The sequence below is a fragment of the Budorcas taxicolor genome, chromosome X (assembly GCF_023091745.1).
Source record: "Budorcas taxicolor isolate Tak-1 chromosome X, Takin1.1, whole genome shotgun sequence".
Taxonomy (NCBI): Eukaryota; Metazoa; Chordata; class Mammalia; order Artiodactyla; family Bovidae; genus Budorcas; species Budorcas taxicolor.
In genome coordinates, this window is record NC_068935.1 from 123199842 (window position 1) to 123227230 (window position 27389).

Genomic DNA, 27389 nt, shown 5'->3' on the forward strand with positions numbered 1-27389 from the left:
ATACCACTTGGAAGTGGTAAAGTGACAAGGCAAAGATGTGAACTGAGGAATGTCTCCAGAGACTGTATTCTAGCCTTTGGTCACTCAGTGTTCATAGGAAAACATGCTTATTTATTTCAAAGGTCAACTACATATCTAACTTGTTATATTTTCAAGGTTTATGTAATATACATCTTTTTTCTGATATTTAACATTTTATAAGGTCAAGACTTTCAAATGATGTGATGTGATTTGGGGTGTGTGTTTGTATATATACACTGAAAGGGTGAAACACTATTGGAACAAATATATTTGATGATACACATAATAGTACAGAGGCTCATGTATCAATAGATAGTAATGATAGACAGTTTGGTACACTCCTTTTCTTTATGATCTTACAAATCAAGGTTAGTCTAAACTCATAATCATTTCATTTCCCTTGATATTTAGGCAGGGGCATGTGATGCAACCTTGGCCAGTGAAATCTAGGGCTAAGTCTGCTGGAAGGATCTGGGAAGTTTTGATTTTACAAAAAATACCAAGAATAGGGTCTGGTCTTTGGGTTTTGGATCCTATCTTACGAAAAGTGATGCTCAGAGCTGTTGGCATTACAGAAAAGTTAGCTGAGTCCTGACATTACAGAGCCATGACATTTATTTCAGAACAACTCCATCTCTGAACTTCCAGTAAGTTAAGATAATTAGCTTTTACCCATTATTCAAACAAAAAAAAAGAGGGAGGTGTGATTAAAAATCCAACCTATAACTAATACCAGAATCATAGCTACATTCTACTCTATATCCAATCTTTAGTGTTTATGTCTCCCTAACAGTCTTTCTTCAAAATCAGATAGTACAGTATTAAGAAAATATTTGTTTATTTATGGCTGTGTCAGATCTTCGTTGGAGCACGTGGGGTCTTGGTTCCCTGATCAGGGATCGAACCCACATTCCCTGTGTTGGAAGGCAGATTCTTAACCACTGGACCACCAGGGAAGTCCCGTTTTTGTTTTTTCAATATCTGTGTGTTACATAACCAGCCAAGAATGGTGCCCTTGGACTTCATAAAAGTGACATTTTTAAGGTTCTCTACTATTCTTTCTCTGACTTTTTGGTATCTGTCTTTTTATTCACATTGCTTGTATGTCTTTTCCATCTATTCCCTTTAGACCTGAACTGTAATTTAAGATATTATTGATGATTATGCTCTTCCAAACTCTTTGTGCTTGAGCATAATTTATCTTGACAATAAAAAAATAGTAAAAAGTACTGCAACATTTTTATTTTCAACTTGCTCCTTTTTTTCTTTAACACAATTTCATATTCTGAGAATATCTTCCCCTTGCCCATATACTTCTTACCTGAATGTTCTTCAAAATAAAATTCATAGCATTTAGAAACTCTTCAGGAAATTACTTCAGGACTCTCAAAATGATTGAAGAGGATTAATCTATCTTCTTCTGCATGATATTAGTAGTCATTATCTAACCTCTCTGCCTAGATTATTTAAGATATTAAGGCACTGAGCTGCACATTTTGTACAGCTCTTAAGTTACCAATGGTGTGCAATGGCTGTTAGGAAAAAGAACAACAACTTTAAAGCACACTTATTGGCAGATCTCATTTTGAAAGCATCAATAAATATCCTAACCAGATAACCTGCTAGGTATTGTAGTTAGTAGGGAACATTTTATCCATCACAACTCTCATCCCTGCTAAGAAAAGCAAAAAACCCCAGGTTTTGCTTTTGATTCCTAAGACCAAACTAATAAATGTGTAAACTGAATGCTGATAGGTTATCTCTAGGACAATGAAAAAGAGCAGATTATAACTTCACTGAGTACCCAGAGGCACCAAAAATGTATGGCTGATAAAGAGTGCTCTTTTAACTGCCAAGAGGGAAATCAGCAGGATTAAGGGATAAAGCTTTCAAAAATCTCACCTAAACCACATAGGATGGCAAGGGAAAGACAGCTATTAGAAGCAGACTTCAAGCTGTATTAACCAAAACAGTATTTTAGTGTTACAGCAGATGATTTCTAAATAAAGAATATTATATCTTTATATTTTGTCCCACAATTTTATGATTAGTACTCCTTGAAAGCTGCATAGGCTGACATAATTTATAATTTAATTTCACTGAGGTATTATAAGGCCTACACCTCAGTAAGATTCCAAAGTGCTAATTGGGATAATAGGAAATTAGTTGTCTTCTCCCAAATGCCAGTGAAGTAGGTCAGGATAATTAATATGCAAGCTGACTTTTCAGTCAAAGGAAAACAAGACAGGTCTCATCTGTATACTTTTAGTACCATCCATTTAGACTAAAATGAGTTCAGCCTGAGAAAAATCACAGTATGACTCAGTTAAAGAACTGAAATTCAAAATAAGACAAAAGGTAGTTCAACCATGAGAACATAGATTGAAGTATGCTCTAAGAAGTATGCTCCAAAGAAGACTAAATTTACACCTCCCAAGCAGGGCTGAATTCTACATGTACAAAGAAAATGAAAAAAAACATTCAGGTAACAGATGAAGGTATATCTTGCTTCTTAAATTGCTCTGTAAACTCATAAGCACTACATGATACAGATCATGAAAGGGGTTTGGTTGATGACATAATTCTTTTGTAAAAGTTTATTTACTTTTAATTGAAGGATAGTTCCTTTACAATGTTGTGTTGCTTTCTGCCATACATCAACGTGAATCAGCTATAGGTATATGTATGTCGCCTCCCTCGCACTTCCCACCTCATCCCACCCATCTAGGTTGTGGTGACATAATTCTTAATCCTTAAAACTGAAGATAGGCTGTATTTTAGCATTTTCTCCCATGGCTCCTTCTGTTCACTTGCCTGATATTTCCTATTTTTAATTTCTTGGCAAACTGAGAAAAAAGTTTGGAGCTAGAGACATGAAACTTATTTCCTCTGCAGGTTTGTACTTGATTAGTGCAAATTCACTTTAGTAGGTCACAACGCATGCTGGCCTTGAGCAGGACAGTTAGTAATACACTGCTGCTAGTCTTTGATTCTAACAAGCATGGCAGCCTGCTGACCCTAGTGGCAGCATAGTGAGCGCTCTGTGTGGAGGGCTGTAAGTCTGAGGCTGATGGGATGGCCACAGCTTCTCTCCTGTGTATAATTTTGACTGCTGACATAACACCAAGCAGCCTGATTTGAATAAGCAGCCTAAAATACTTACACCTAATGGCCAACTCAGAGCAGTCATGAATAAGACACTTGCCTTAACTAGACATTAAAGATTCTTTTGAAAACACTGATTTTTTTATAGCTGATGTTTCCCAAATGAAGTGTTCATCAAATTGTATGCTTCTCAATATTAGAAACAATAATGCAGAAAAACCATCATTAATCTTCTAGGCAAGCATGAAACGTACTGCCCTGATGAGAATGGTTTAAAGGACACTGAGGCATCAAGTGGCAAGATTAATAGAAAAATACCCAGAAATAGATGGGGCTGTGCAAGACAGTGCACAGCCACCTTTGGTGAAACAGACTCGACTGCAATAGCCCCAGCTGCCCCACCATATCAAACTGTAAAGGCAAAATACGCAATACCAAGTTTACCTACACATTTCCTAGGGCTGTTCTCCCTTATTGCAAGCATTCCACAAAGAGAAAGCCTGCTGAAAAAGATGGAAAGTACTGAGTAACTGCCTACTTGACCCACTTGGGAACCTGAAGGAAAAATCCATCCACTTGGAGTGCATCTGTATGGCTAAAAATACATTCGATCAACAAAACAGCAAAAAACTGACAACAGAAGAAAAAAATAATCCAACACCGTGTAACTAGAGATGCTCTGTAGCCTAGTGGAGCCTGAAGGAAGGGCAAGCAAAGGCCTAGCTTTGCCTTTCAGGTCCTAGGATACATATTCTCCATTCTAATCCTCTCTACACAATGACCAGGAGGAAGTGCTGAGTATCTAGCTTAACAGAAAAAGACAGCTTCAAAGACTTCTACATATGGCAATGAAGGAATGTGTTGTGAACAGGATTCTCTATTTCAGAGGGCTGTGCCTAATTTCAACACAATTCACTGGAAAATGGCAGAGATGAAGTATTTTCCCTAATGCATTTGTAAAATACTGCATAAACCTCCCATACTTAGTTGCAGCAGTTATGCAGTACCTGGACAACAGTCAAAATGAGGTTTCTAACTTATCTTTAGTTAAGTTTTAGAAAACAACTCATTAATCATCCTAACATTAAAAATGTATGAGTGTGCTTGCCAGAACTCCTACAGAGGCCTAACATGGTTCCTAGATCTTTCTTCCACAAGACTCTTCTATAATTTCTAATAGATGTGAATGTTATGAGAGCTTGGCAGGTAATCAGCTTTCCTGAACCAACAGTATACCTTTTATAATGGTCCTCATGGAGATTATGACTACAACATACTTTATATGGAAACTGCTTCAACATGTGAATTTTATTGTAAGCAACTCATATTTTGATAGTAGAAGAGGTCCCCTAAATTTTCTTGTCAATAATCTCTAAAGTAACCCTCACTTTAAATAAGCCAAACTTGAAATCGATATGAGGTTCCTGACCTGTTGGTACCTGTGAGCTTTGAGTTGTTTTTCCAGTTGTGATGATTTTACACTAATATGTCCTTTAATCGAAGCCTCATATACTTCTTGAAATGGGCTGAAGGACAAAGTCTGTTGGTATCCTTTAAAAAGAGAAGTCTAATGCCCTCATGGGACCAAACCAGTAACTGTGGTTTTATCAACACTGGCTTGGGTCATCTGTACTAATTGGCCCGTATTTCATTTATTTATTTATTTGTTTAATATTTCATTTTGAATAAAGAGATTTTATATTATTTCTCTGGTATTTTACATTCAAGTCTTGGTAACTGGTAAACATATTAATTTTTTTACCTACTTTTTTTTTGGGGGGGGGGGCACATAAAGCAGCTTGTAGGATCTCATTTCCCAGACCAGGAACTGAACCTGGTTGTGGAATTTTTAATGCCAATAAGACAGAGGGTTGCTTAAATGACTTCTCTCTCTCAGGAGTTGATTCACATAAATTGAGCTTTGCAATCAACATACATACCAGGCAAGTACATGGATGCTTTTGGCAAATTGGTTTCTAGAAACAGATTCTGCTATTTGGAGTTGATAGAAATGCTATGTACAATTCTGCTTCAAACAATTATTTTGGATTTTTCCTTTCAGTCTTCTAATAGTGAAAAGGGAAGTTACATATGTATGTATATGTATGAGTATGTGTATTTTTTGTGTATTTACTTATTCAACCAAGGTCCTGCTAACACCTGCTTGAAGCATTTATAGCTTCTTAACCCAAAGTCAGAGGGCAACAACTGTGGACCAAAGGGATGATGCGTGTGAGTGAGAAGAAAGTAAGTAAATAAGAGGAGGAAGAAAAACGAATGCCATCAACCTGAAAAGGCAAATGAGTAACTGGAGAAAATAAAATGATTTCTTCTAGCTGTGAGTGTCCTGAGATATAGGCTTCACTACTCATCTTTTTTTCCCCCCAAGTTATTCAAGTTCTGAAAGTGGGACACCAAGGGATACCTAACTTCCTGTGCAGCAAGAGCATTATTTTAAGAAAAAGGGGAAACAAAATTCTGTTTTCTTAAAATAAGAAGTTTGAAAAGGTTAGGAATCTGTGTGTACAGGCTAAGAATCTCCATCGACATACTTACTTTTGTCTCCTATGTTTTCCCCTGCTGCCTCCCCTTCCTCCTCCTCCTCCTCCTCCTCCTCTTCCTCCACCTCTGTGGGCTGCACGTCATCCTGCGGGTCACAGGCACTAACCGGCGCATTCAGACAGCAGTGGTTGAACCCGCTATCTCGTGGCAGAGTGAAACTTCGAGGCTTGCCCCCGTTTCCATTTAACACTTGCATCCGCTCGCTCTCAGCTAAGGGGTACGGCCCATAGTGATCCTGAAGGTGGCACTTCTGTGTCGGCAGGGTGGACTGCCGCCTGTGCTCGGGGGAGATGGCCGCCGAGTCAGAGAAGACAGAATCCTCCAGGGGCAGAGTCTGAAGATAGTGTAATCCCGAGCTTGTCAGGGGCGTCTCGATTAAATCCTGCCAGGAGCGCCGCTGACTGGCTGTCTTGCGAATGGGGGACACCACACTGCTCCCAGTCACTTCCTGGCGAAACTCCTCATGGGAGGATTGCGACTGGGAGGTCTCTGTGGAGGACAGCCGGCTGTGTTTTGCTTCCACATAAGGACTGGCACAGCTCATCTGTGGAAAGGAGACTCTGATCAGTCTCCCAGAAGTAACAGACCACTCCTATCACCAAGGAACACCTTTGATTCCCAGCAGGTAATATTTACTCTTTGAGTGAATGACTACTCACCTTTTCACGTATCTCAAAGGTAGGCCCCAGCTTAAATTTTCAGAGACTGAGACATGGATGTATTGAAATACAGCTATGCTGGGCTCTCATGTAAAATGTGACATATTAGTGCAAAGTTTCACCACATTCAAAGTATAAGGGAATGTGAGTGCCTATACAAGAAATATTCAGCAACTAAAAACCAAACCCCAAGTTTTAAAATCTCTACGTGTTAAAAATCCTGAAGAATTGTTGCCAAATTTATATTTCCAGATTTTACAGAGTCTGGGGATGAAAGCAAGAATGGCTTTTGGATAAAAAACAAGGTGCTTCTCTCTAATGAGACACAACCCTTCCTCTTCTTCAAAGGTGACTGTCTGCTCCTATGGAGCCAAGGAAAAGTTTTCTTATGGTCTTGTCAGTTCTGTGGCACACTCTAGAGAGTTAAAATGTAGGAAGGATAAGATTACACCCTGATGGGGATTAGCATTTGCCTTGAGCACAGCCTTCAGAATACATAAACACAAAAGAGAAATGGAATGTTTTTATCAGTGGAATTTAAAGTTTGGTAACATATGTTACAGCCCAAAGCACAACCAAGAAGGACTGGCATCAAGTGAATGTTGTAAAAGACTTGCAGGCACCCCTACTGGGAGAAGCCTTACTCTACCTCTGGGGGCTAACAGACCAGCCCCGGCCCTTCCTGGCAGGAGGAGCCAGGTGTGTTCAACGTGGTTATTATGACTGAGGCTGAAGTTGTGGCCAGGAAAAGCCTGACTAAGGTGAAAGTACATCTACCCCTTTGGGTAAAGGAGTTCAGTGGCATTTTCTGGGGGCAGTTTATCCACCCACGTGTTAATAACAATGTGGGTAGTTTCCTTCTTGAAATTCACAAGTTGCTATCATTAAAGAGCAGTTTGGTCAAGCAGTTTCCCTTTCTTTCATGTTTACAAATATTTTATTTTTAAAGGTTTATTTATTTTTATCTTTTGGCTGTGCCAGGCAGCATGTAGGATCTTAGTTCCCCGAGCAGGGATGGAACCCATGCCTCCTACATTGGAAGCGTGGAGTTTTAACCACTGGATCCCCAGGGAAGTTCCTATAAATAATATATTTATATTAAAAGAATATTCAGATCCTGACTTTTTAGGGAAAGAGGGAAAATATGATACAAACTATATCTTGTTACTGACTTCCTTATTTCATTTGTTTAGTTCATCCTGGCATTCTGTTGCACTGCAGCATTTATTAAGGAAATGTGTATACAGACACATGTATACAACTCTGCCTTTTTTCTGCTTTTCTTCTTTTTCCCTTAGGTAAGAGACACTGTCATCAAACATTTCAATTAAAAATGTGACTTCCCTTTTAGTCATTAGCTAAAATATTTATCCATTTATTCCATTTATTTATTTCAGAAATATTCACTGAGCACTGAATAAATAAGTACCAGTGCTGTACTAGGCCACGGGGATGAACAGATGAATAGAATGGAGTCCCTGTTCTCAAAAAGTTCACAGTCCAGTCCAGTGAGCTATTTGCAGTCCCAAATATGCCAATTTAGTGTCTCTGGATTAGGCCTGAGTATCTGCATTTCTAAAACATTCCAGAGCAGATCCTTATGCAGAGCCAAGGTTGAGAAGTGACCTCGAATTATATCAACATCTTGCATAGCACCTTTCTTGTTAAAAATCCCCTGGAGTAACACAGAAGTGGAATTAGGTTGGCGGCTATTGTCACCTAAATCCAGTTTCCATTACCTATGTGGAAGACTCAGTCCCCAGACAGGCAGAATGGACTCTTACGTACGGTGACCATGCAATGTACAGTCTTTAAAATGGGACAGTATTGAGACTCTTTCAATAATTCTGATGAGCATAAAACAAACAGGGACAGTTATAAAAATCAAGGTACAGTCTATACACAGAATGATTTACACAAGTTTAAGAAGTCTTAAGAAGAAGGGTACCACATAAACACATATACATTAAACCAGATCCCATAGCTATCTGAAAAGCTACCTACCAAAACATGTTCAATACAGATATAATATCAATTTTTACTATTGTTTCTAAAGAACATAGGAATGAACTTTGTTAGTGTAGAATAGATAAAGTCAATTTACATATCTTTTTTCCACAAAACTTTTTTTTGTTGATAGTTCATGAAGGCTACTCTGACACAAATGGTATGTTTTCTTAATAAAACTGGTAAGATATTTCTAAGTGTGGAATCTGTGGTGATTGCTTCTCCTGATTAAATATTCTTTGTATACTTAAAGTTTCTCCCTTATTTCTTTTAGGCTCCCTGTTTTCTTTCCCCCTGAAAAACACAAGGTCTGACAAGTAATTCACCACACAATGTTTTTTAACATAAAAAAAGGATGTTTCAGATCCAAGAATCCAATACTATATTGAGTACATTACTATTGGCAACTTACAGAGGGAGGCCGTGGGTATGTATCGTAGGGGGGTGGAGGGCTGTCCTGTTTAGGTGTTGACGGAGTATCTGCTTCTTCCTTGTCACTCTCACTCCAGTAATCTGAAAGTTCACACATATGGATACATCAGTATTCCATTAAAAGTGTCTAGCCATATTTTCAGTAACACTCACTACCAGCTAACAAAAGGAAGTTTAAATTCCATTTCTACACACTGCTCCCCAGCACTGGCTACTCCAGGTCCAACAACTTTTATTTTCAGTTGGGATTTGAGGAGAAAGAGAGTACAATCACCCAATTCCTACCTCCTTTTAAAGCAAGCAATAACACATAGCTGCACTTTAAGGAGTTACGAAAAAGATAATGCATAAGTCAAATCAGGTTTAGGGTATAATTCCAGACCAAACTACTTGAAACTTCAAAGAATGAATGATGTTACATGACCTTTTTTAAGGTGTATCATTTTATCTTAAAGATGAACACTCAAAGAAGAAATGCATACATTGCTGTAGATCTCTACAGATATAAACAGCTCCCAGAATAATGTTCTCAATTCTCTTCTCTGGCTTCAGTTCACTGGTTATCTAACAATCGCTGTTTCCAGAGTCATGCTGACACGAGTCTCTATAACACCATACTCCCACCTCTACTTGGAAACACATGGCAAACCTTGATTCTTGCCAAACGCAAAAGGGCAAATCTGCTGATGTGGGCTGTAAGCTCCAAACTTCTAGAATTACTTAAAAGGGTAGAAAATGTAAGCCGCTAGACAAAATGACTTGGCAGACCTCAGGCAAGAGGGAAGAGGAAAAACTGAGGTACATTGGTCGAGTAGAATACAGCACAAAGGCCAATCATCAGATCTGTTCTACCAATATTTCAACCACCCTATAACTGCTGGGTTAATTTTTTGTGTTTATAAGGAAAAATCTAGAAGTATCACCCATATGAATTTCAAATGATATAAGAAAAGTAGCCAAACAAAAGGTTCCTTATTCTTATGAAAAACTCCACCACGAAAGAACCACTAGAAGGCTTAACTAATACTTAGATGTAGGCGAAAAATCGTGGCACATATTTTTATAGATACCTTTTTCCATCTAGGAATTCCCATATTGTAATATTTTTATACATTTTCCTTGTGGTGCTGATTAATAAGTACAATTAACATTTACTGAGTACTTATTATATGCCAAATAGAAAGTAGTAAAACTGGGGTTTGAACTAAGAAATTGCCTTGTTCTAAACCTTGAAGGGTTAAATTACTGGGACTCTTTTGTATGACTTAGTTTAATGTGACATATTAAAGAGAGAGTTTAATGTGACATATATCCATGCTTTTTCAAGACCCTGTCCTTTAGCAATGGAGAGAAAGTCTTTGAAAATCCTATTCCTGCTTTAATTATCCCCTTTGAGTAAAAGAAAAACAAAGACTATAGTTAACGGTGGCTCAGACGGTAAAGCATCTGCCTGCAATGCGGGAGACCCGGGTTCGATTCCTGGGTTGGGAAGATCCCCTGGAGAAGGAAATGGCAATCCACTCCAGCACTCTTGCCTGGAAAATCCCATGGACGGAGGAGCCTGATAGGCTACAGTCCATGGGGTGGCAAAGAGTCGGACACGACTGAGTGACTTCACTTCACTATAGTTAACCTAAATTTGATATCTGGCTTTTACACTGGGTCACACTGGTGATGGGAAGCATATTAAGTCTCCTCCCAAATATGAATTGATGTAGCTGTCCAGAAACGCACCCAGTAAACGCCAGTCAGAAAAGCATGGACTATATACTCGTGCAGATGCAGCTTCAATGTTTGGCTGTACCAACTGCCATGTCTGTGCTCTTGTGATGGTGACTTAATCTCTCTGAGTCTGTTTTGTTATCCGTAAAACGGGGCTAATAAACACCACCTTTCAGAGCTGTATGAGTGGGGTACTATGGTAGCACATATTTAAGTGCCTTACACCTTGAAAGCACTAAAAAATATCAGGATTCCTAGTACTGGTGGATTTGCAGGTAGCACGCTAGGACAGTCTGTCCCAGATCACACAGGAAACAAGTGCCTGGTGTTCCCGTCTTCTTAGCCATTAATTTTTTCTTGTAGCAAGTTCCAGCAATGAAAAGTGAATTCTGGAGCTCTGGGGCCTCAGTTGGGTAGTTTTGTGAGAGCCTGAATTCTACTGGGAAATTACTGCTGGAGGGAGAGGTACTAAGCACTCCTCCTCCTTCTCCCCAGCAGTAGGCCTGCCAAGATCACTCTGCTCTTACCCTTCCCACTATTTCCAGAAACTATGACACCTGTGCTGAGTTTTCCCTTCACCTTTGTACTGAGACTTTGGGTCTCAAGTACTTAGCACCTGAAATGGTCCAATCAGCACACTGAGAAGGAGAAGATAACTATTTTCTCAAGATCTCTATGACTAACACTACAAGTGACAGATTCAGGAGATTCTCTCTCTACTCCCCACCCTAACCCCTCTTTCCTTGATAAATGAGGAAAAATTCTAGTTCGAAATTTGATGTAATTCTTGGTTTACTAAAAAAGAAACACCATCAAACCAAATTTTTCGTGGGTTGTCTAAGAAGAGGTTGAAATACCACTTTGTAAATTAACTTCATTTCATACACTAAGCCATGTGTCTCTGAGAGAGTAATGACAGGGAAGAGCCTACAGAAAATTCAGGCCTTTTGGGGTATGTGTGGAAAATTACCAGCACACTGCTGCCCAGAGGCTGAAACCAGTCTGATTTTCATTCTAAGAGCAAATTTATTTTTCTTAGCTCTCTTATTTAGCACGGAATGAATGGATACTTTTTAATGTCTCTTGCAGTGATATTCAATTTAACAAGTAACTGATCATGAATAAACAGTGCCATCAATAGAAGAGGAAAATTTCCACTTCTTATGTTGATACAAAGGATAATCTAAAAAAAAATTGGCTTTTTCATCTAGAACTATCAAAGAAACACAATGAATTTTATTCATTTTTATGTAATTAAAGCTTTACTAAGACCTTACGTGTGATTGAAAATAATGTGTCATGAATGTCTGATCTGAAGCTGGAAAAATAAAAAAAAAAGTATTAGCAGACAATTAGCCAAAGTATGATCTTGGCAAAATTCAATGTAACCCTGTTTTCTCTATGTAAAATAATGCATAATGAAAAAGATCCTCATATCCTTTATACTGCTGTAGTTAAAGACAGCAATTCACTAAACTTTTAAGTCAATGAAAGAGTCACTTCTAAGCTATATTGAGTATTTAAATAGAAACAGTGTTTGGCAGTTATTCCTTTGCATCTTTCTGAAATATTTCCAATTCTCAAAGAGCTTTGTTTCAGGTTTAACTTCAGTGCTGAGAATGGTACTCAGATGTCAAACAATTTTATAGAAGTGTGGCATAGACACGTGCATCCAGCAGTTGACTATATAGGATATTGTGAGACCTAATCCCATATAAGGTAGGAAGTCTAATATGCTTGTGATCCATGTTAGAGCATCTGATGAATGTATACTCTAAGGGGAAATCTCAGAGATTCTGGTTGTAGAGAACTGAACTGTAACTTCAAGCTTCTACATATAATTATCTACCATTTTCTAGTAGGCACTAAAATAAATACTCACATGACAGACTATGGCAGCATGAATCCATGGAATGAGTTTTTTTTGGGAACCTGCATGTGCAATGTGACTTACCAGTTCTTTCATCCATAATGAATTTTGGTTATATAATACCAAGTACAAAGGAAATCCACTAAAATCAAGGCCATGCTCAGTTTCAAAGCAATGTCGAGTGACAAAATACAGAAGTTAAGCCTGGAAATCCAAGTTTCCTTATTCATGCAAATTGACTTTTTAAAGATTCATTTTCCTATCAGCACATTGCCCACACTTCAAATTCTTACATCTTAAAAAACAGAGAAACAAATCTACATGTACTTTTAAAGAACAGCTTTCATGCCTTTTAAAAGTAATTTGGTATGTGTGTATGTGTGTGTATTTAGTTCTCTTACTATAACTGTAGGCCCATAAATTAAGTAGAAGAATTAAGTGGGGAATAAAGGTTTAACAATGAAGAAATGTGACTTAATTACTGGCCTGACACTTCATAGTCCTGGCTGGGTTTGCCTGTGCACAGTGATTTGATGGAGACGGCTTCCATGTTATTTGTGGAAGTACCCATGCTGCTTCCACTCTCAGAAATGTTTTATTTTATTACTTCTCATCCTGTGAGAACCAGTTCAGATTATGTCCACATAATGTCTTTCCCATTTCCTTCCTGGAAGAAATCTCTCCAGACTCATTCCCATGGAATTTGGTTTGTACTTTTCCATGTTTCACTTTCTCTATTTTACTCAGAGTATCTTTTCTGCTACAATTCAATGTAATTTCAGGCAGGATGAGTGCCTATTTCACCATAATACGATTAGAGTGCTAGATGAAGGCCTCACTCAGAAACACTTTGTTGTTGTTCAGTCGCTCAGTCGTGTCCGACTCTGCGACCCCACGGACTGCAGCCTGTCAGGTTCCCTGTCCTTCACTGTCTCCCAGAGTTTGCTCAAACTCACGTCCATTGACATGATGCCAGAAACATGTTTCAGTGATGCCAGAAACACTTCAAAACTTAATAAAGTCTTCTCTTTCTCTTCAGTGCTAACATTTTACATCAGGCTCACTGATTACTTTCTCCAAGTATATCCTCGTTAATCCTGCCCCCTCTTCAGGATTCTTTTTTTTTTAATTTTGCATCCACTTAGCAATTTTTAAAATCAGTTGCATGTTGTGCAAAAATGAGTACTCATTTACTTTATGTCGCTCTTTAATTTTTCTTAGGCAATTTCAAGTCTATATTTTTGAAATTCTCAACAAGATGGTAAATTCCCATCGGCAATAATCATGTTATGCTATTTCTTGGACATCTTCCTGCCCTATCTCCTCACTCTTCACTGCTCTAGGCACCTCCATTCTCTCATCCTATGGCTCTAAACTCGGGATTGGTAAACTATAGTCTGCAGGCCAAATGAGGCACTTGGCCTGTTTTTATACAGCCTGTGGATCAAGAATGGCTTTTACATTTTAAGTGGATTTAAAAAAATCAAAAGAAGTTTCAAAATGTGAAAAATGTTATGAAATTCAATCTCATTGTCCATAAATAAAGCTTTATGGAAGTACAGCCACTTCTTTTCATGTGTCTGTAGCAGAGCTGAATAGCTTCAAAGAAACCTTAAGGCCTTCAAAGCCTAAGATATTTACTGTTTGGCTCTTTACTCAGAAAGTTTCCTGACCCCTGACCTAAACCTTTGCTGACAGATTGGTTTTGGGATCTGGTTATCTTTTTTAGATATCTCTAACCTTTAGTTTTTAGATGCTTTAAAAAGTTTTCTCTGTGAGGAAACAAAGTTTTCAGAATCTTCACATCAACACCCAGACTATACATACTGGAGACACAACTAGAAGTATGTTTGTGTATCCTTCTGTAGAATTCCTTTAACTTTAGGATGTCTCAAAAGTTTTCAAAAAACTAGTTATGCTTCCAAGGGATGTACAGCAAACATTCTTTGGGAAAAGTAAAGCCACTTTTAGAATGGTAACCACAACTTTTGTTGAGATTTCAATTCTGCATCAGGATATTGTGTTGCATAAATATGAGGTCAATACTAAGGCAAGTTCCATATGATCACAAGAGCTAACACACTAACAGAACTGAAGAACACATCCAAATGAGATACTTGATGAAAGAATGAATCATTCATCTGAGCTCTCTGCATAAAAAAGCACCTAAATGTCTGTGAAACCACTAAGTAGAAAAAACCACTAAGGACCTAGACTTGGGTCAATATAGGACCAATTCTAGGCTCTTTAATTTTTAAGATTTTTTTTCCCATAAGAAATAGTCTAAAGGAGATGGCAACAAACAGGAACAAACTCCATATTAGCTGCTCTAAAAATCTGAGTTTATTTCCTGTTTGATTTACTAAATCCTACCCATAAAATGCTATGGTTTGGATTCCTTTGAAGTGCACAAAAGAGGAAAAAAAAAAAAAAAACCACAGATTGATATTTGCATTTTCTCTCAAGTGATAGCAATCAAACACTGTAGAGGAAAACAGCAAGGGAAAAGAACATAACAATAGTAAAAAAAAAGTATTCCTTTACCTTGTTCTTGCTTAATCCTCTCTCTTTCTGCATATCCTGCAGTCAGCATGTTAATTCTGTTAAGCCACCTGAAAAAACAAATATCAGTAACATTGCAACTGAATTTCTTATAATTTACCTTTTTGGAAATATTTATTTTCAAATGCATATGAGTATATGGAATAACCTCAGATAAAAGATGTGTTGTTTTTTGTTACTCTTAACACATGGAGTCATCAATAAGTTATAATTTGCTGCAGTACAAACTGTTCCCACAGTAAAGATGCTATTTCACTAGAAAAGTCTTGGGCAAGCCTGTATATATCTGCAATATAAAGGGGTCTGAGATGACCAAAGTCTTATAATTCTGTTGCTGTTCTGTTTCCTCAGAAAAAAATGCTTCTTTAGAAATATTTAAACAATATCAGATATAATTTATCTTGAGAAGGGAAAAAGCTATTGACTTTGCTTGTCAAATAAGTTTTACTATCAAATATTAATTTTGATGAATCTCTTTTACATTTAATGATCCAAGGGGAAACACATCTGAGTAGTACTATGGAAATCTGTCTCTAATACAAGGGTATTAGGTTTTTCCAAAACAAAAAGTACATATACAATTTTAACCTATGTTTTGGATCCTGAAAATTTATTTCCATGAACAATAGTAATTTAAAATTAAATCTTAGTTCTCTCCTCTTTCAGGAGAATTGCTATTACCAATGTAGGGGGCTACCTGAAGCAAAGCACTGCTTCAATCTCCATCTTTTGTTCCATAAGGTCTCTACCTGTGTTCATTACTCTGGTAACTGTTTACATTGCATCAGATTATCGAATCACGAAGTCTTTAAACTAACTTGACAATTTTTCACTGGTTAATCCTGAACAATGATTCATATATTTTCCCAAACAAGAAAGTAAGGGAGAATCAACCTTCCAAACTAGCTAATAGAGTTAATATTAAATTGTGGAATAATCTGATCTTAACATATTTTTAAAAAATTGTTTTTGAGAACTTTTTCTCCTAAGAGATTATTTCCCCTGTCAACTAGAAGATGAATGTCTCTGAAGTGACTCATATACCTCATCATTATGCCAAGTGGTGTTGACTGTGCATCAGATACTGAGAATATCTTGAAGAGAGAGGGAGAAAAGTTGTTTCTCTAGTGGACAAAATCACACCCATGGAAATTTAAGGTTTAATTTTAGGAACAAGTCACTTAAAGCTCAACTTTGACAAAACCTACAGTAAAATGATTACCTCAAGTATGTCTGGGAAGTAAAAAAGGAAGCAGAAATGAAAAAAAAAGTAATCAAATGAATTCAGTAGGATGGTATATATACACATAATGCAGAAAATTATAAACTCTAAGAAGCTAACCTCATAACAAATAACCTTTTTAAAATGACTAATCATTAGTAAAAGGTCAACATGAAAATCTAGTCTATAGGTGACTTGTAATAAGAAAGGAGTTGAATTTGTATTATAAGGCAAGTCTTAGCACCCTTAGGAAAGACAGGGTTGGTGCTTTTTTGGGTAGAAATGATGTTGATACCACCAGAGGAATATTTATTGCTGAATTTTAATTCAGTACCTATTTACTACTTCTTAATATATCACTGAAATTTAATTTTGTTATTAGCTAAAGAGCAATGAGGTCTTGTATAAGATGAATAAAGAAACTAAAAAGAGGTTTCTTAATTTTTCAGCTGAACAATATTTATGAAATGTCTGTTATATGCTGAACAATGAGCTATGTTTTAGGGGTCCAAAAATGAATAAGACATAATTTCTGCCTTTAATGAGCTCCAGGATTCTTAAATTTCACAAGACAACAAAAAAATTAAACTACTTTTAGGAAGACAAATTCTGCCCACAATAAAAACTCTTTAGAAAGTGAGGACAAAACCAGAAGGTGACTATCTACAAGCCAGGAAGAGAGGTATCATCAGAAACCACCCCTGAGGGCACCTTGATCTTGAGATTCTAGCCTCCAGAACTATGAGAAAATAAATTTCTGTTGTTTGAGCCATCAAAAAAAAAAAAAAAGAAAAAAGTAAGTGTATAAACTTGGGCCAGGGTATTTAAATACAAAAGGCTGAATGCTACACAGCTGTTGTTGCTGTCTTGGATAAGTTGTCCTCAGGCCTTGGTTAGAAAATGCTTAACCAAACACTTGTTGCAGTTACGATTTGGTGTTTATATGCTATTATGAATAGCAGATATGACTGAACTGAACTGAACTGATGCATTAATTGAGGTAAGAAATATTTAGGTGTGCCAGGTACTGTCCTAGGCATGGATAAAGAGATAAATGAAATAAAGTATCTGTTTTCATGATGCCTATATTTGCAGCGAAGGGAGACAGACAATATGAAGGAATAAGAAGATTGGGCCTACGGTGAACATTTCAATGAAGCTGCCAAGAACTGCCACAGAATAACGTACTGAGAGGGAAATAAGAGTAAGAATTATAGAAGAAATATACAAATAATAACTACTAAACAAAAACTGGTGAGTCCTGACAATTACAATGACATATGTGCTGACATGAAAAGGAATACACAGGCCAAGTAAATTCAGTAAATAAGTCTCAGAATACTTGAGAAACTTGATGTTTTATTTTCTTCCCACAGATTTCACACAGACTGGCAAAAAAGGTTTTTTTAATGTTTCAATGCTCATTTCTGAGGAGGGAACAGATGGATTGGTGGTAGGGTGCTCAAAAGTGTTTTTTGCAAATTACCTCACATTCCAACTTAAAGCTACTCAAAAAACAGAAGGTGAGGTTTTAATATTCTAACATTTATATTTGGGTATATATATATTTGGGTATATATATAAGTAAGTGTATGAATGTGTATACATACATGCAGATTTTATAGAAGAAAATTAAATCTAAGGATTGCCTTTTCATTCCAATTACTAGGTCCTGTCAAAACTAGCACTACATTTAAAAAATACATATGATACTTAAGAAATTATGAAATAACCAGATAAGGTATTTATTTATAATTATTATAATATAATTATAATTATCATTTCTTGAAGGCTTAGGTACATGCCTTCAAAGGACTACATAGAGAATGAACCAATACCCAGGACATCTTGCTCTTATGTAATAATTAGGTTATTAAATAAAGTTGTTGGAGGGTGTCTTTCCCTATTACCAATCCTCTGTGAACATTGCCGTTCACTCTCCTTCTTCCTATTGACAAGTAATTTTTAAAAAAACTTGTTTGTTGAAAATAAGACACTAGGGATATGGTTATTAAAGAAAGAAAAAGCAAGGCAAAACAGTAATAGTCTATTATACTTAAATTTTTAAAAAAGTTTCAGTATTTCAGGACAATTCAGAAGGTTGTAGTACACCATGGACAGGCTAATATAAAACAGCACTCTGAAACGTATGATATGGAGATGATGACATATTTGATCAGATTCATTTATTCTTTGATTCACTGCTTAGAAAAGGCAACGAAGTGAAACTTATGGGTTTGGCTTAGTTTCTTTTCTGATATCCTGAACCAGACACATCCAAAGGAGTATCAGGGAAGAGTAGTGACATCATATACTTCTAAAGTTATTCCTAACACAGGGTAGAGAATGGAGACCAAGAATGGTGTTACAGCTAACAAAAATGCATTTTTGAGCAGGCTATTTTCTAAACCTAAAAAAACCCTGATTAGCAAGTATCCCAAATGATTAAATTATGTTTATTCTTAGATGGGAGTTAAACTGTGTTCTAGTGGATTTATCTTGTAGAAGAGGACATGTTCATATATACCACTTATTTTCTGTTTGGCTATGATGTTATAATACTTCATGTTTATCCTAAGGGTACTGAGCTCAACTGTGAAAAAATGAATAGTAACTAAAAGAGCAGAATTATAAAATAGTTATAACACAAAACAGAGTAGCACCACTCCCCAACAACTACATAATTTTCATTTTGAGAACAAGCTCAGCAAATTCTGATTGCTTCATGTGAAATTTCAAGAATGGTAACATACAAAGCAAGAGAAGATTGTGGAAACCAAATGCAAGGCTCAGTTCACAGAAATACAACCAATAACCCTAAAATTTATGTGGAACTATAAAATACCCAGAATTGACAAAGAATTCCTGAGGAAAAAGAACAAAGTTGTAGGCATAACCCCCTCAATCCCCCTGTAACACACACTAACTTCAGACAATACTACAAAGCAATAGCAATCAAAACAGTACGCTATCAGCATAAAAACAGACATATGGATCAATGGAACAGAACAGAGTCCAGAAATAAATCCATACATCTACGCTTAATTAATCTTTAACAAAGGACACAGGAATACACAATGGAGAACAGATAGTCTCTTCAAGCAAGTGATGTTGGGAAAGCTGGACAGACTCCTACATACCAATGAAGTAAGAACATAACTTCTCACCATACCCAAAAATAAACTCAAACTCAAAATGGCTTAAAGACATACATAAGACATAACACCATAAAACTCTTAGAAAAGAACATAGGCAAAACATTATCTGACATAAACTATAGCAGTATTTTCTTAGGTCAGTTTCCCAAGGCAGTAGAAATAAAAGCAAAAATAAACAAATAGGACCTAACCAAACTTATAAGCTTTTACACAGCAAAGGAAGTCATAAACAAAACAAAAAGACAATGTAAGGAATGTGAGAAAATATCTGCAAACCATGGATTTTTCTGTAAGATGTTATGGAAAACCCTGAACAAACTTTTTGGCCAATCCAATATGTGAAAATGAATCACTTCACTGTACACCAGAAACTAACATAACATTGTTAATAACTTCAAAAAAGAAAGGCTCAATTTTCCTATTAATTATAAAAAGGGTTTATCAAGTTTTTCAACACCTTTCTTTGCCCTTTCCTTATATTCATATCCTTGCTTTGGAAAAATCGTGCCTATATTCCAAAGTGTCAAAGAACAAGATTATTTATGACAGCATATTAAGTGTTCATTGAGTGCATTCAAACACATTTATGAAGATGTAGTTTTGTGCTTAAAAATATCTGAACACAAATTCCTTAGAGATATACAAAGAAGGGTATATGGTGTAAAAGCCCAAAGTATATATTGTGTTGGCCAAAAAGTTCATTGGGGTTTTTGGTCACATTGTATGGAAAACCCCAATGAACTTTTTGGCTAACCCAATAAAAGGAATATATACTGAAAGGAAACATTTATATAGCACTTAAAATTTAGCAGGCACTATTCTAAGCCTTTCATGTGTGCTTATTTGCTCCTCATAAAAGTTCTATGGATGAAGATGGTTATTATCGCCACTTTTTAAAAGAGCTTAATATCTGACATAGAGAGGTTAAGTTCTACATCCATGGTCATACAGCTAGTAAGTGGGATAGCTGGAATTTGGACAGCCTGGTTCCAAAGTTCATACTCTAAACCACTATGCTATTCTGTATCTCCCTATTCTGTATCTCTGTATAATGTGTTGGCACATTATATATGTAACATGCACTGCCTGCTGAAGACCTATAAAAGGAAATATTTTGAATCTTAAACATAATTTCTACATATCTAGAAAAAGGAAAGGGGAAAGGAAAGAAAAAGGAAGAAAGGATCAAACTCATAAGAGCCAAAATGGAAACAAGAAGCTGTATGTTGTAGATGATAAATATAAATATATATATATATATATATATATATATATATATATATATATATATATACAGATTTTCCCAGAGGCATCGCATAACCATGTGCCATCTAATCACTTGGTTGCACAATCCTGTCCAGCAATAGAAGAAAAGTGACAGAAAGATATACCAACTAAGCTTAGGCTTGAATTATTGAGATGGATATTCTGTCATAAATACTCTGCACTTGGAAAAGTCAGCTTTTTTTGTGGGGATCTTTATTTCCCTCACTTGGGAATAAATTTGGAGACATATTCCTGAAATGGACTTAAATTTTTTTTTCTTGCAGTGGGTATTTTTTTTGCCTTTATATATATATATTTGGCCTATATATGGATTTTGGAACATTTGTGGTAAACTTAAAAAGTCTGTGAGTTTATTTTGACTTTTTAAAATGCTATTCTTTAAAATTAGGTATGGAGTTATGGCTGGGTCCATTTTATTTTAAATCTGATCTAGAAACTTCAGTGATATTTTTCTTTAAGCATTAATGGGGAAAACTGAGAATTCTAAGCCTAACAGACTTTCTAAGTATTTTGAAATATAAGTAACACTTTACCTGTTCATATCATCAAGATGCTCAGCAGCAAAATAAAAGCTTTTGATTTTAGGATGACAGGCTTTGAATGCACTGCAAAAGGAAACAGAGTACATTCATTTCAGACTGGGAAATAAGTTAGAACCAGATAATTTTTATGGATAAAATTGCCTCAAATCTAACCTGAGTACAAATATATAATGCTTCTACCATGATGACAGAAATCAGTTAAAAATTCAATTTTCTGCCCACAAAACTGCTTTCTTATTACCTCAATTTGAAAGCATTAGCCAAGCAATCTATAATTTAAAAGCTAGAAATTAAAAATCAAAACAAAAACCCAGAAAAACCTTCCTTTCTCTCCCTTGGCCCAAATAAAGTCAACTTACTATTTCTTGCGGCATTCACTGGCTCTATCAATTTTAAATTCAGGCAGGCTGATGAATCCTTCTGCTTTTTCATCCTGAAGAGGCAACACTCTTGTTTAGGGTATTATATACAAGCGTTTAAAGCTGATGCTACTATATAACTATGTTTCAAATATCTATACTAATAAAACAGTTCATTTAATCCCTTAGACATTTGAGAGATTAGAATTTCACTCTTACCTGTTATAGTCCATTAAACTGAATGTATATTTTGAACATTTAGAATAGTAAATATTAAAATATACATATAGAATGTTTAAAAATTCTTTCTATATTAAAATAAAGATAGAAAAAATAATTTAATTCTCAAGGTAAAACCTGTTTTCTAAGTATTCTTCCCAGAAAGTATATTGACTTTTATAACATATAAAATAACTTCAGTCCACATTTACAATTAAATTTCCTCCCATTTTAAATGTCCAGATGTAAAATATAGGGATATCTATTAATTCAGTTCCTTTTCTGCTTCCAAAAGAATCTCTTATCAAACTCAAATTAAATAATTATTTTGTGTACTCTACATTTTACAACTGGATAGGTCAAGTTGATTTTCAAATATCTGACTTGGTTTACATGCTATACATATATATATATATAAAATGTTATTTTTCACTTGGAAAATTGAATGAAATCCATAAAATCCCTCCCTGTCTAATGTGGGATAGAAATATAAGATAGGAGAATTATCTAAAATTTCATGTTAGATATAAGTTGTTTCAACTAGTCTAAGCTTCCCTCATTGCTCATTTGGTAAAGAATCTACCTGCAATGCAGGAGACCCATGTTGGATTCTTGGGTTGGGAAGATCCCCTGGAGAAGGGAATGGCAACCCACTCCAGTATTCTTGCCTGGAGAATCCATGGACAGAGGAGCCTGGCAGGCTACCGTCTATGGGGTCACATGAGTCGGACACGACTTAGTGATTAAATAAACCAACCAAGTATTTTTGGCTAAACCCTTTAATCATTGTTGTTTCTTTCATGTACATAAGCCAATTCTCAGACATTTACTCCCAAACACTGATGTGTGCTATACCAGTTCATGGCTTCTTATATATCAAGTTCAGAAGACATTACACATTTCCCACCTGCTATCTCAAAGAAAAAGAATAGAGATTCTCAATTCTTTTAGTGTGTGTATGTATGTTTATATGTAAAACTTAGTAAAATTTGATGCTAATGATAGTGACTAAAATGTGTGTTATATACAAAAGTAGTATTGTAACTTCTAATATTTTTCAATGAAGAAGAGGTGAAGTGAAGTCGCTCAGTTGTCTCTGACTCTTTGTGACCCCGTGGACTGTAGCCTACCAGGCTGCTCTGTCCATGGGATTCTCCAGGCAAGAATACTGGAGTGGGTTGCCATTTCCTTCTCCAGGGGATCTTCCCAGCCCAGGGATTGAACTCAGATCTCCCACATTGCAGGTAGATGCTTTACCCTCTGAGCCACCAGGGAAGTCCATTTTTATTTTCTTCCAATCCTGGGGTAAATACAATAGTCTCAAATCTCTTTCTTAATTTTGATTTTTCTTATGTTACCCTTGATGTTTTTAATGTTAAAATTTAAAATTTTGAAAAATTTTAAAAACTTTTGGGGTTGTTATGATCTCCTCATTATACTGAAAAAATAATAGTGGTCAGTAGACAATCTACAAGTGATCTAAAATAAAGAGAAACATAAAGAAGCTATGTTTTTATACTATTTCATTGACATAAAAAAGGACTTAGCCAGCACACTATTTAAAACCATGTATATTTTTTAAATGAAAAAACAAGTTAACAAAAGAAATTTTTGTTTAAAAATAAATAAATTTATATTAAAAAAAAACAAACAAACAAACTTGAGGACTTCACTGGCAGTCCAGTGGTTAAGATGCCACCTTCCAATGCAGGGAGCATGGGTTCAATCCCACATGCCACGCAGTGTGGCCAAAAATAAAGAAATAAATAAAAACTTAAAGTGAACTGATAGATGGCTATGGCAATGGAAGCAAATGTAGAGTTAAGAGAATATAAAAAAATAAGGTATACTGTATATATGTTGTGATATTTGACAGGTTATATAATTACTCTGAATATAAATCTAATTACCACAAATGAAACAGGAAATCATAAGAACAATTTGCATTTGTTATATACTCTTCCCTTCCTTCCCCTATTGGGTCAAATGAAATGAATACTTGCAGATTTTTAAAGCTAGTCTACTAGTTCATTTATTCTTTAAGAAAAAGTGAAACAAATGCAGATATTAATTAACTTACTATAAAAGACTTCCTTTCAAAAAAGCAAACAGAAACAAATGTAAAACGTTGAACAAAAGCAAGACATTTAAAAACCTTTATCAAATTTCTCTCTCTATATATAATCCTTTTAAGTAAGCTATTGCTTGAATTAGCTTCATATTTTTAACTAGATATACATAATTTTACTATCTATTACCTATGTTTCAGACATGTTGTTTCATTAGAGTAATTGAAACAACTGCCTTCACAGAACCCCACAATGCAACCATTCTAAGAAGGCAGACTGAAAAATTACTAGAAGTCTCGTGAATTAGCCTTAAGTTGATTATATTTTAAAACATAAATCTTAAAACAGTGATTCTTTTGGTTAAAAACAAAATGAATAAGAAAACAAAATGTGCTTGTCTTACCTCCTCATTAATATACCAATAGAGGGATGCATCCTTTAGGACAAACCAGTATTTCTTCCATTTCTGTGAAAAATAACTCTTCGCATCTTTCTTTTTCCAAAGCCAGCCCTCACAGTCACCACGGCCAAGATCTTTGCAAGAAATTCGTCTTTTGCTCTTGCCAGCTATAGGACCTAAAAACAATAGTGGGTAAATGTGCTCTTTAAGTTAATCTATAGATCATAAAAGGTAGATTAATCTATAGATCATAAAAATAAGTCTGGATATTAAACCTTAAAAATATTTATTTTCTCATTGTATTAAAATAAAAAAACTGGAAAATTTTAATACCTTTTCATCTACATGGACATAAAATTTAATCTGAAATGCGTGGTACCAGTCTGAAAACGTGTTGGGACCACTTGTAAAGGGTACCTTGTACCATAATTGACCTGAAGGAGAAGCTGATCTTTGTAGCTCTTATGCTAGGGGATGGTTCTCTTCCACACCACACTGGGCTCAAGCAAGAGAGGATGGGTGGAGTGGGCTGGTGATTGTTCCAGTGCAGACTAAGCAGCTGTTTCATTTACTTTTCTTACCTTTATTTTTCTTCTTTGATTTGTGCTGCAGAGAAGACTGCTGAAATGTCTGAAATCAAAGATGGGGAAGAATGTTATTTGATACACAGGGTGCCACTGAAGTACCAACAGTCGCAGAAAACACTGAAAAGCTGAATGGAACAATGACTCTGAACCCCAGTGAATGACAGTACTTTCTTTTTCCAAAGACTCAAAACAAATTCATATATATCATGCCACTAAACTTTATCTCTTATGAAGCAGGAGAGAATAATATTATCTTTGTCCTTACTCTGTAGGCAGAGAAATAGGGACACAAAGCAGTGGTGAAGCTCACGGCTCTTAAACATGCAGAGTACTGCTGTGTACCTTTTTTAGGGGTTTAGAGTGCCTTCTCAAGCAATGTCTCACTGGATTTTCACAAAATTTTACGAAGGAGTCAAGCAAATATAACTATCACTTGTCCCTTTGAAGTTCATTCTATTCCATAAGCCACCACTAGCTACTGATCTCCTAGGCAATAGTCCCAGGTGTTAAATATTGGGGTGGCCGAAAAGTTCATCTGGGTTTTTCTGTAACTGCTCAAAGAAAACTTAAATAAACTTTTTGGCCCACCTAGTATTTCAGTACTTGAATCAATATTTTCTTCTCACACCTCCTTTTGCCTCTATTACACAGAACTAATCTTCATGTAGGTGATGTCAGTACATTGGCTCCTCAGTCCCTTGGCTCCAGTATTCTTTACTTCTCCATTCTCCAGCTGTCCACCCCCATGACCCTATGTTTGTTATTCTTAAGCACACTCAAACAACTGCCTCTATTATCTCCATTCTACATAGTACACTACCTCCAACCCAGCAATTTTTTAAAAGAAAATCTCCACTCAAGTATCCAATTTATTGACATTACCACTCTTTTGTGCCTTTATTTCTCTTATTCTACTTGATTTCCACAGAACATCTTTATAACCATTCCCTGGAGCTATACTTCCTGCATCATACATGCTTAGCTAAACAACCATCCATTAAACCCACCTATCAGTCTATTCCACGCTAAGGACCAGAAGAGCATAATGTCTTAACAGAGAAACCCACAACTGGTTTAGCTTTCAATTAATGACTATAAATCACTGGTTCTAGTCAGTCTACTAAACTAGATTGTTCACTAGTCTAAATAAGGTTAAATTCATATGACTAGCTAGTTAGGGTAGAGAGAACAGTATACATAATTTTAATTCACAGATAATCCCTCAAAACAAATTTTAGGTAACAGATTCTTCTTTTTCTTTACCAAGGTATATGTGTAAGGAACAACTGGATTTTGTCTGCGTAAAATCTGCTGCCCTTGGGTTTATACATTAAATTCATATTATGTGACATACTTTATTTAATATCTTTGCTTATAAAATAATATTCTTGTTTAATTGTTAAGTCATCTTCAACTCTTTTGTGACCCCATAGACTATAATAATTTTCACAATTTGTATATGGTTTACATAATTCTTAGGAATATAATATTATGGATGGATATTAGTCCTAAAGATAAGGATCAAATAATTTGCTGACATTCAGTGTAACCCAGAAATAACCACCCAATATGTACATGGGATGTGTGTGTATAAATCAGTTGCAGGATCCATGGCTATAGAATTTCACAATTAATTTTAGAGAGAAAGCATAAAAGATAAAACCCATCATGTTATGCTAATTTTCTTGAGTGCACTTGGCTTCAGAATAATAACTCAAATAATAACTCAGGCTAGTATGTTTAAGTATAGTTAATTTACATATAGTTATTTTCCCTAAATTGTTTGGCTGTAAAATTACTGATTAGGTTTTTTTTTCATTTAGTGCTACCACAAGTAATCATTATAATTTAACAGCTCATTATTTTTAAGAATGACAAAGATGGGGGTGGTTTGTTTTTTAGGAAGCTACATGGATAACAGACAGCTTTAAAGAACTGAGTTATAGAATGTACTTCCTATGCTTTTTACACATTACTTCTTAGAACCTGAAGGTCTAGTTTAAAATCTACACAAAACATATTTTATGCTCTCTGCTGCCTCTGCTAAGTCACTTCAGTCGTGTCCGACTTTGTGCGACCCCATAGACGGCAGCCCACCAGGCTCCCCCGTCCCTGGGATTCTCCAGACAAGAACACTGGAGTGGGTTGCCATTTCCTTTTCCAATGCATGAAAGTGAAAAGTGAAAGTGAAGTCACTCAGTCGTATCCGACTCTTAGCGACCCCGTGGATTGCAGCCTACCAGGCTCCTCTGTCCATAGGCTTTTCCAGGCAAGAATACTGGAGTGGGGTGCCACTGCCTTCTCCAATGCATGAAAGTGAAAAGTGAAAGGGAAGTCGCTCAGTCGTATCCGACTCTTAGCGACCCTGTGGATTGCAGCCTATCAGGCTCCTCTGTCCATAGGCTATTCCAGGCAAGAATACTGGAGTGGGGTGCCATTGCCTTCTCCGTTTATGCTCTCTAGGTTTTCTTTTTCAACAAGATTATCTTTTCTTTCCCTATAGAAATATATTCTCATACTTATCATTATCATGAGTGCAGAGTATAATCAACATACATATTGTTGTAACTAAGAACTCCAAGGCACACAATACAGATTTATCCATC

At 36.0% G+C, this 27389-nt stretch overlaps 1 protein-coding gene across 1 annotated transcript in view; it reads right to left on the bottom strand.

Moving 5' to 3' along the window:
* The window catches only part of CNKSR2 (connector enhancer of kinase suppressor of Ras 2), a 281300-nt gene that overhangs the window by 41240 nt on the left and 212671 nt on the right, over positions 1-27389 (bottom strand). Inside the window, exons 14-20 of the mRNA XM_052663048.1 lie at positions 24778-24826; positions 24200-24372; positions 21509-21582; positions 21141-21212; positions 14923-14990; positions 8767-8867; positions 5683-6232 (exon numbers count right to left, since the gene is read on the bottom strand). Of these exons, the coding sequence (XP_052519008.1) occupies positions 5683-6232; positions 8767-8867; positions 14923-14990; positions 21141-21212; positions 21509-21582; positions 24200-24372; positions 24778-24826 (1087 nt within the window). The remainder of the gene's footprint in view (positions 1-5682; positions 6233-8766; positions 8868-14922; positions 14991-21140; positions 21213-21508; positions 21583-24199; positions 24373-24777; positions 24827-27389) is intronic.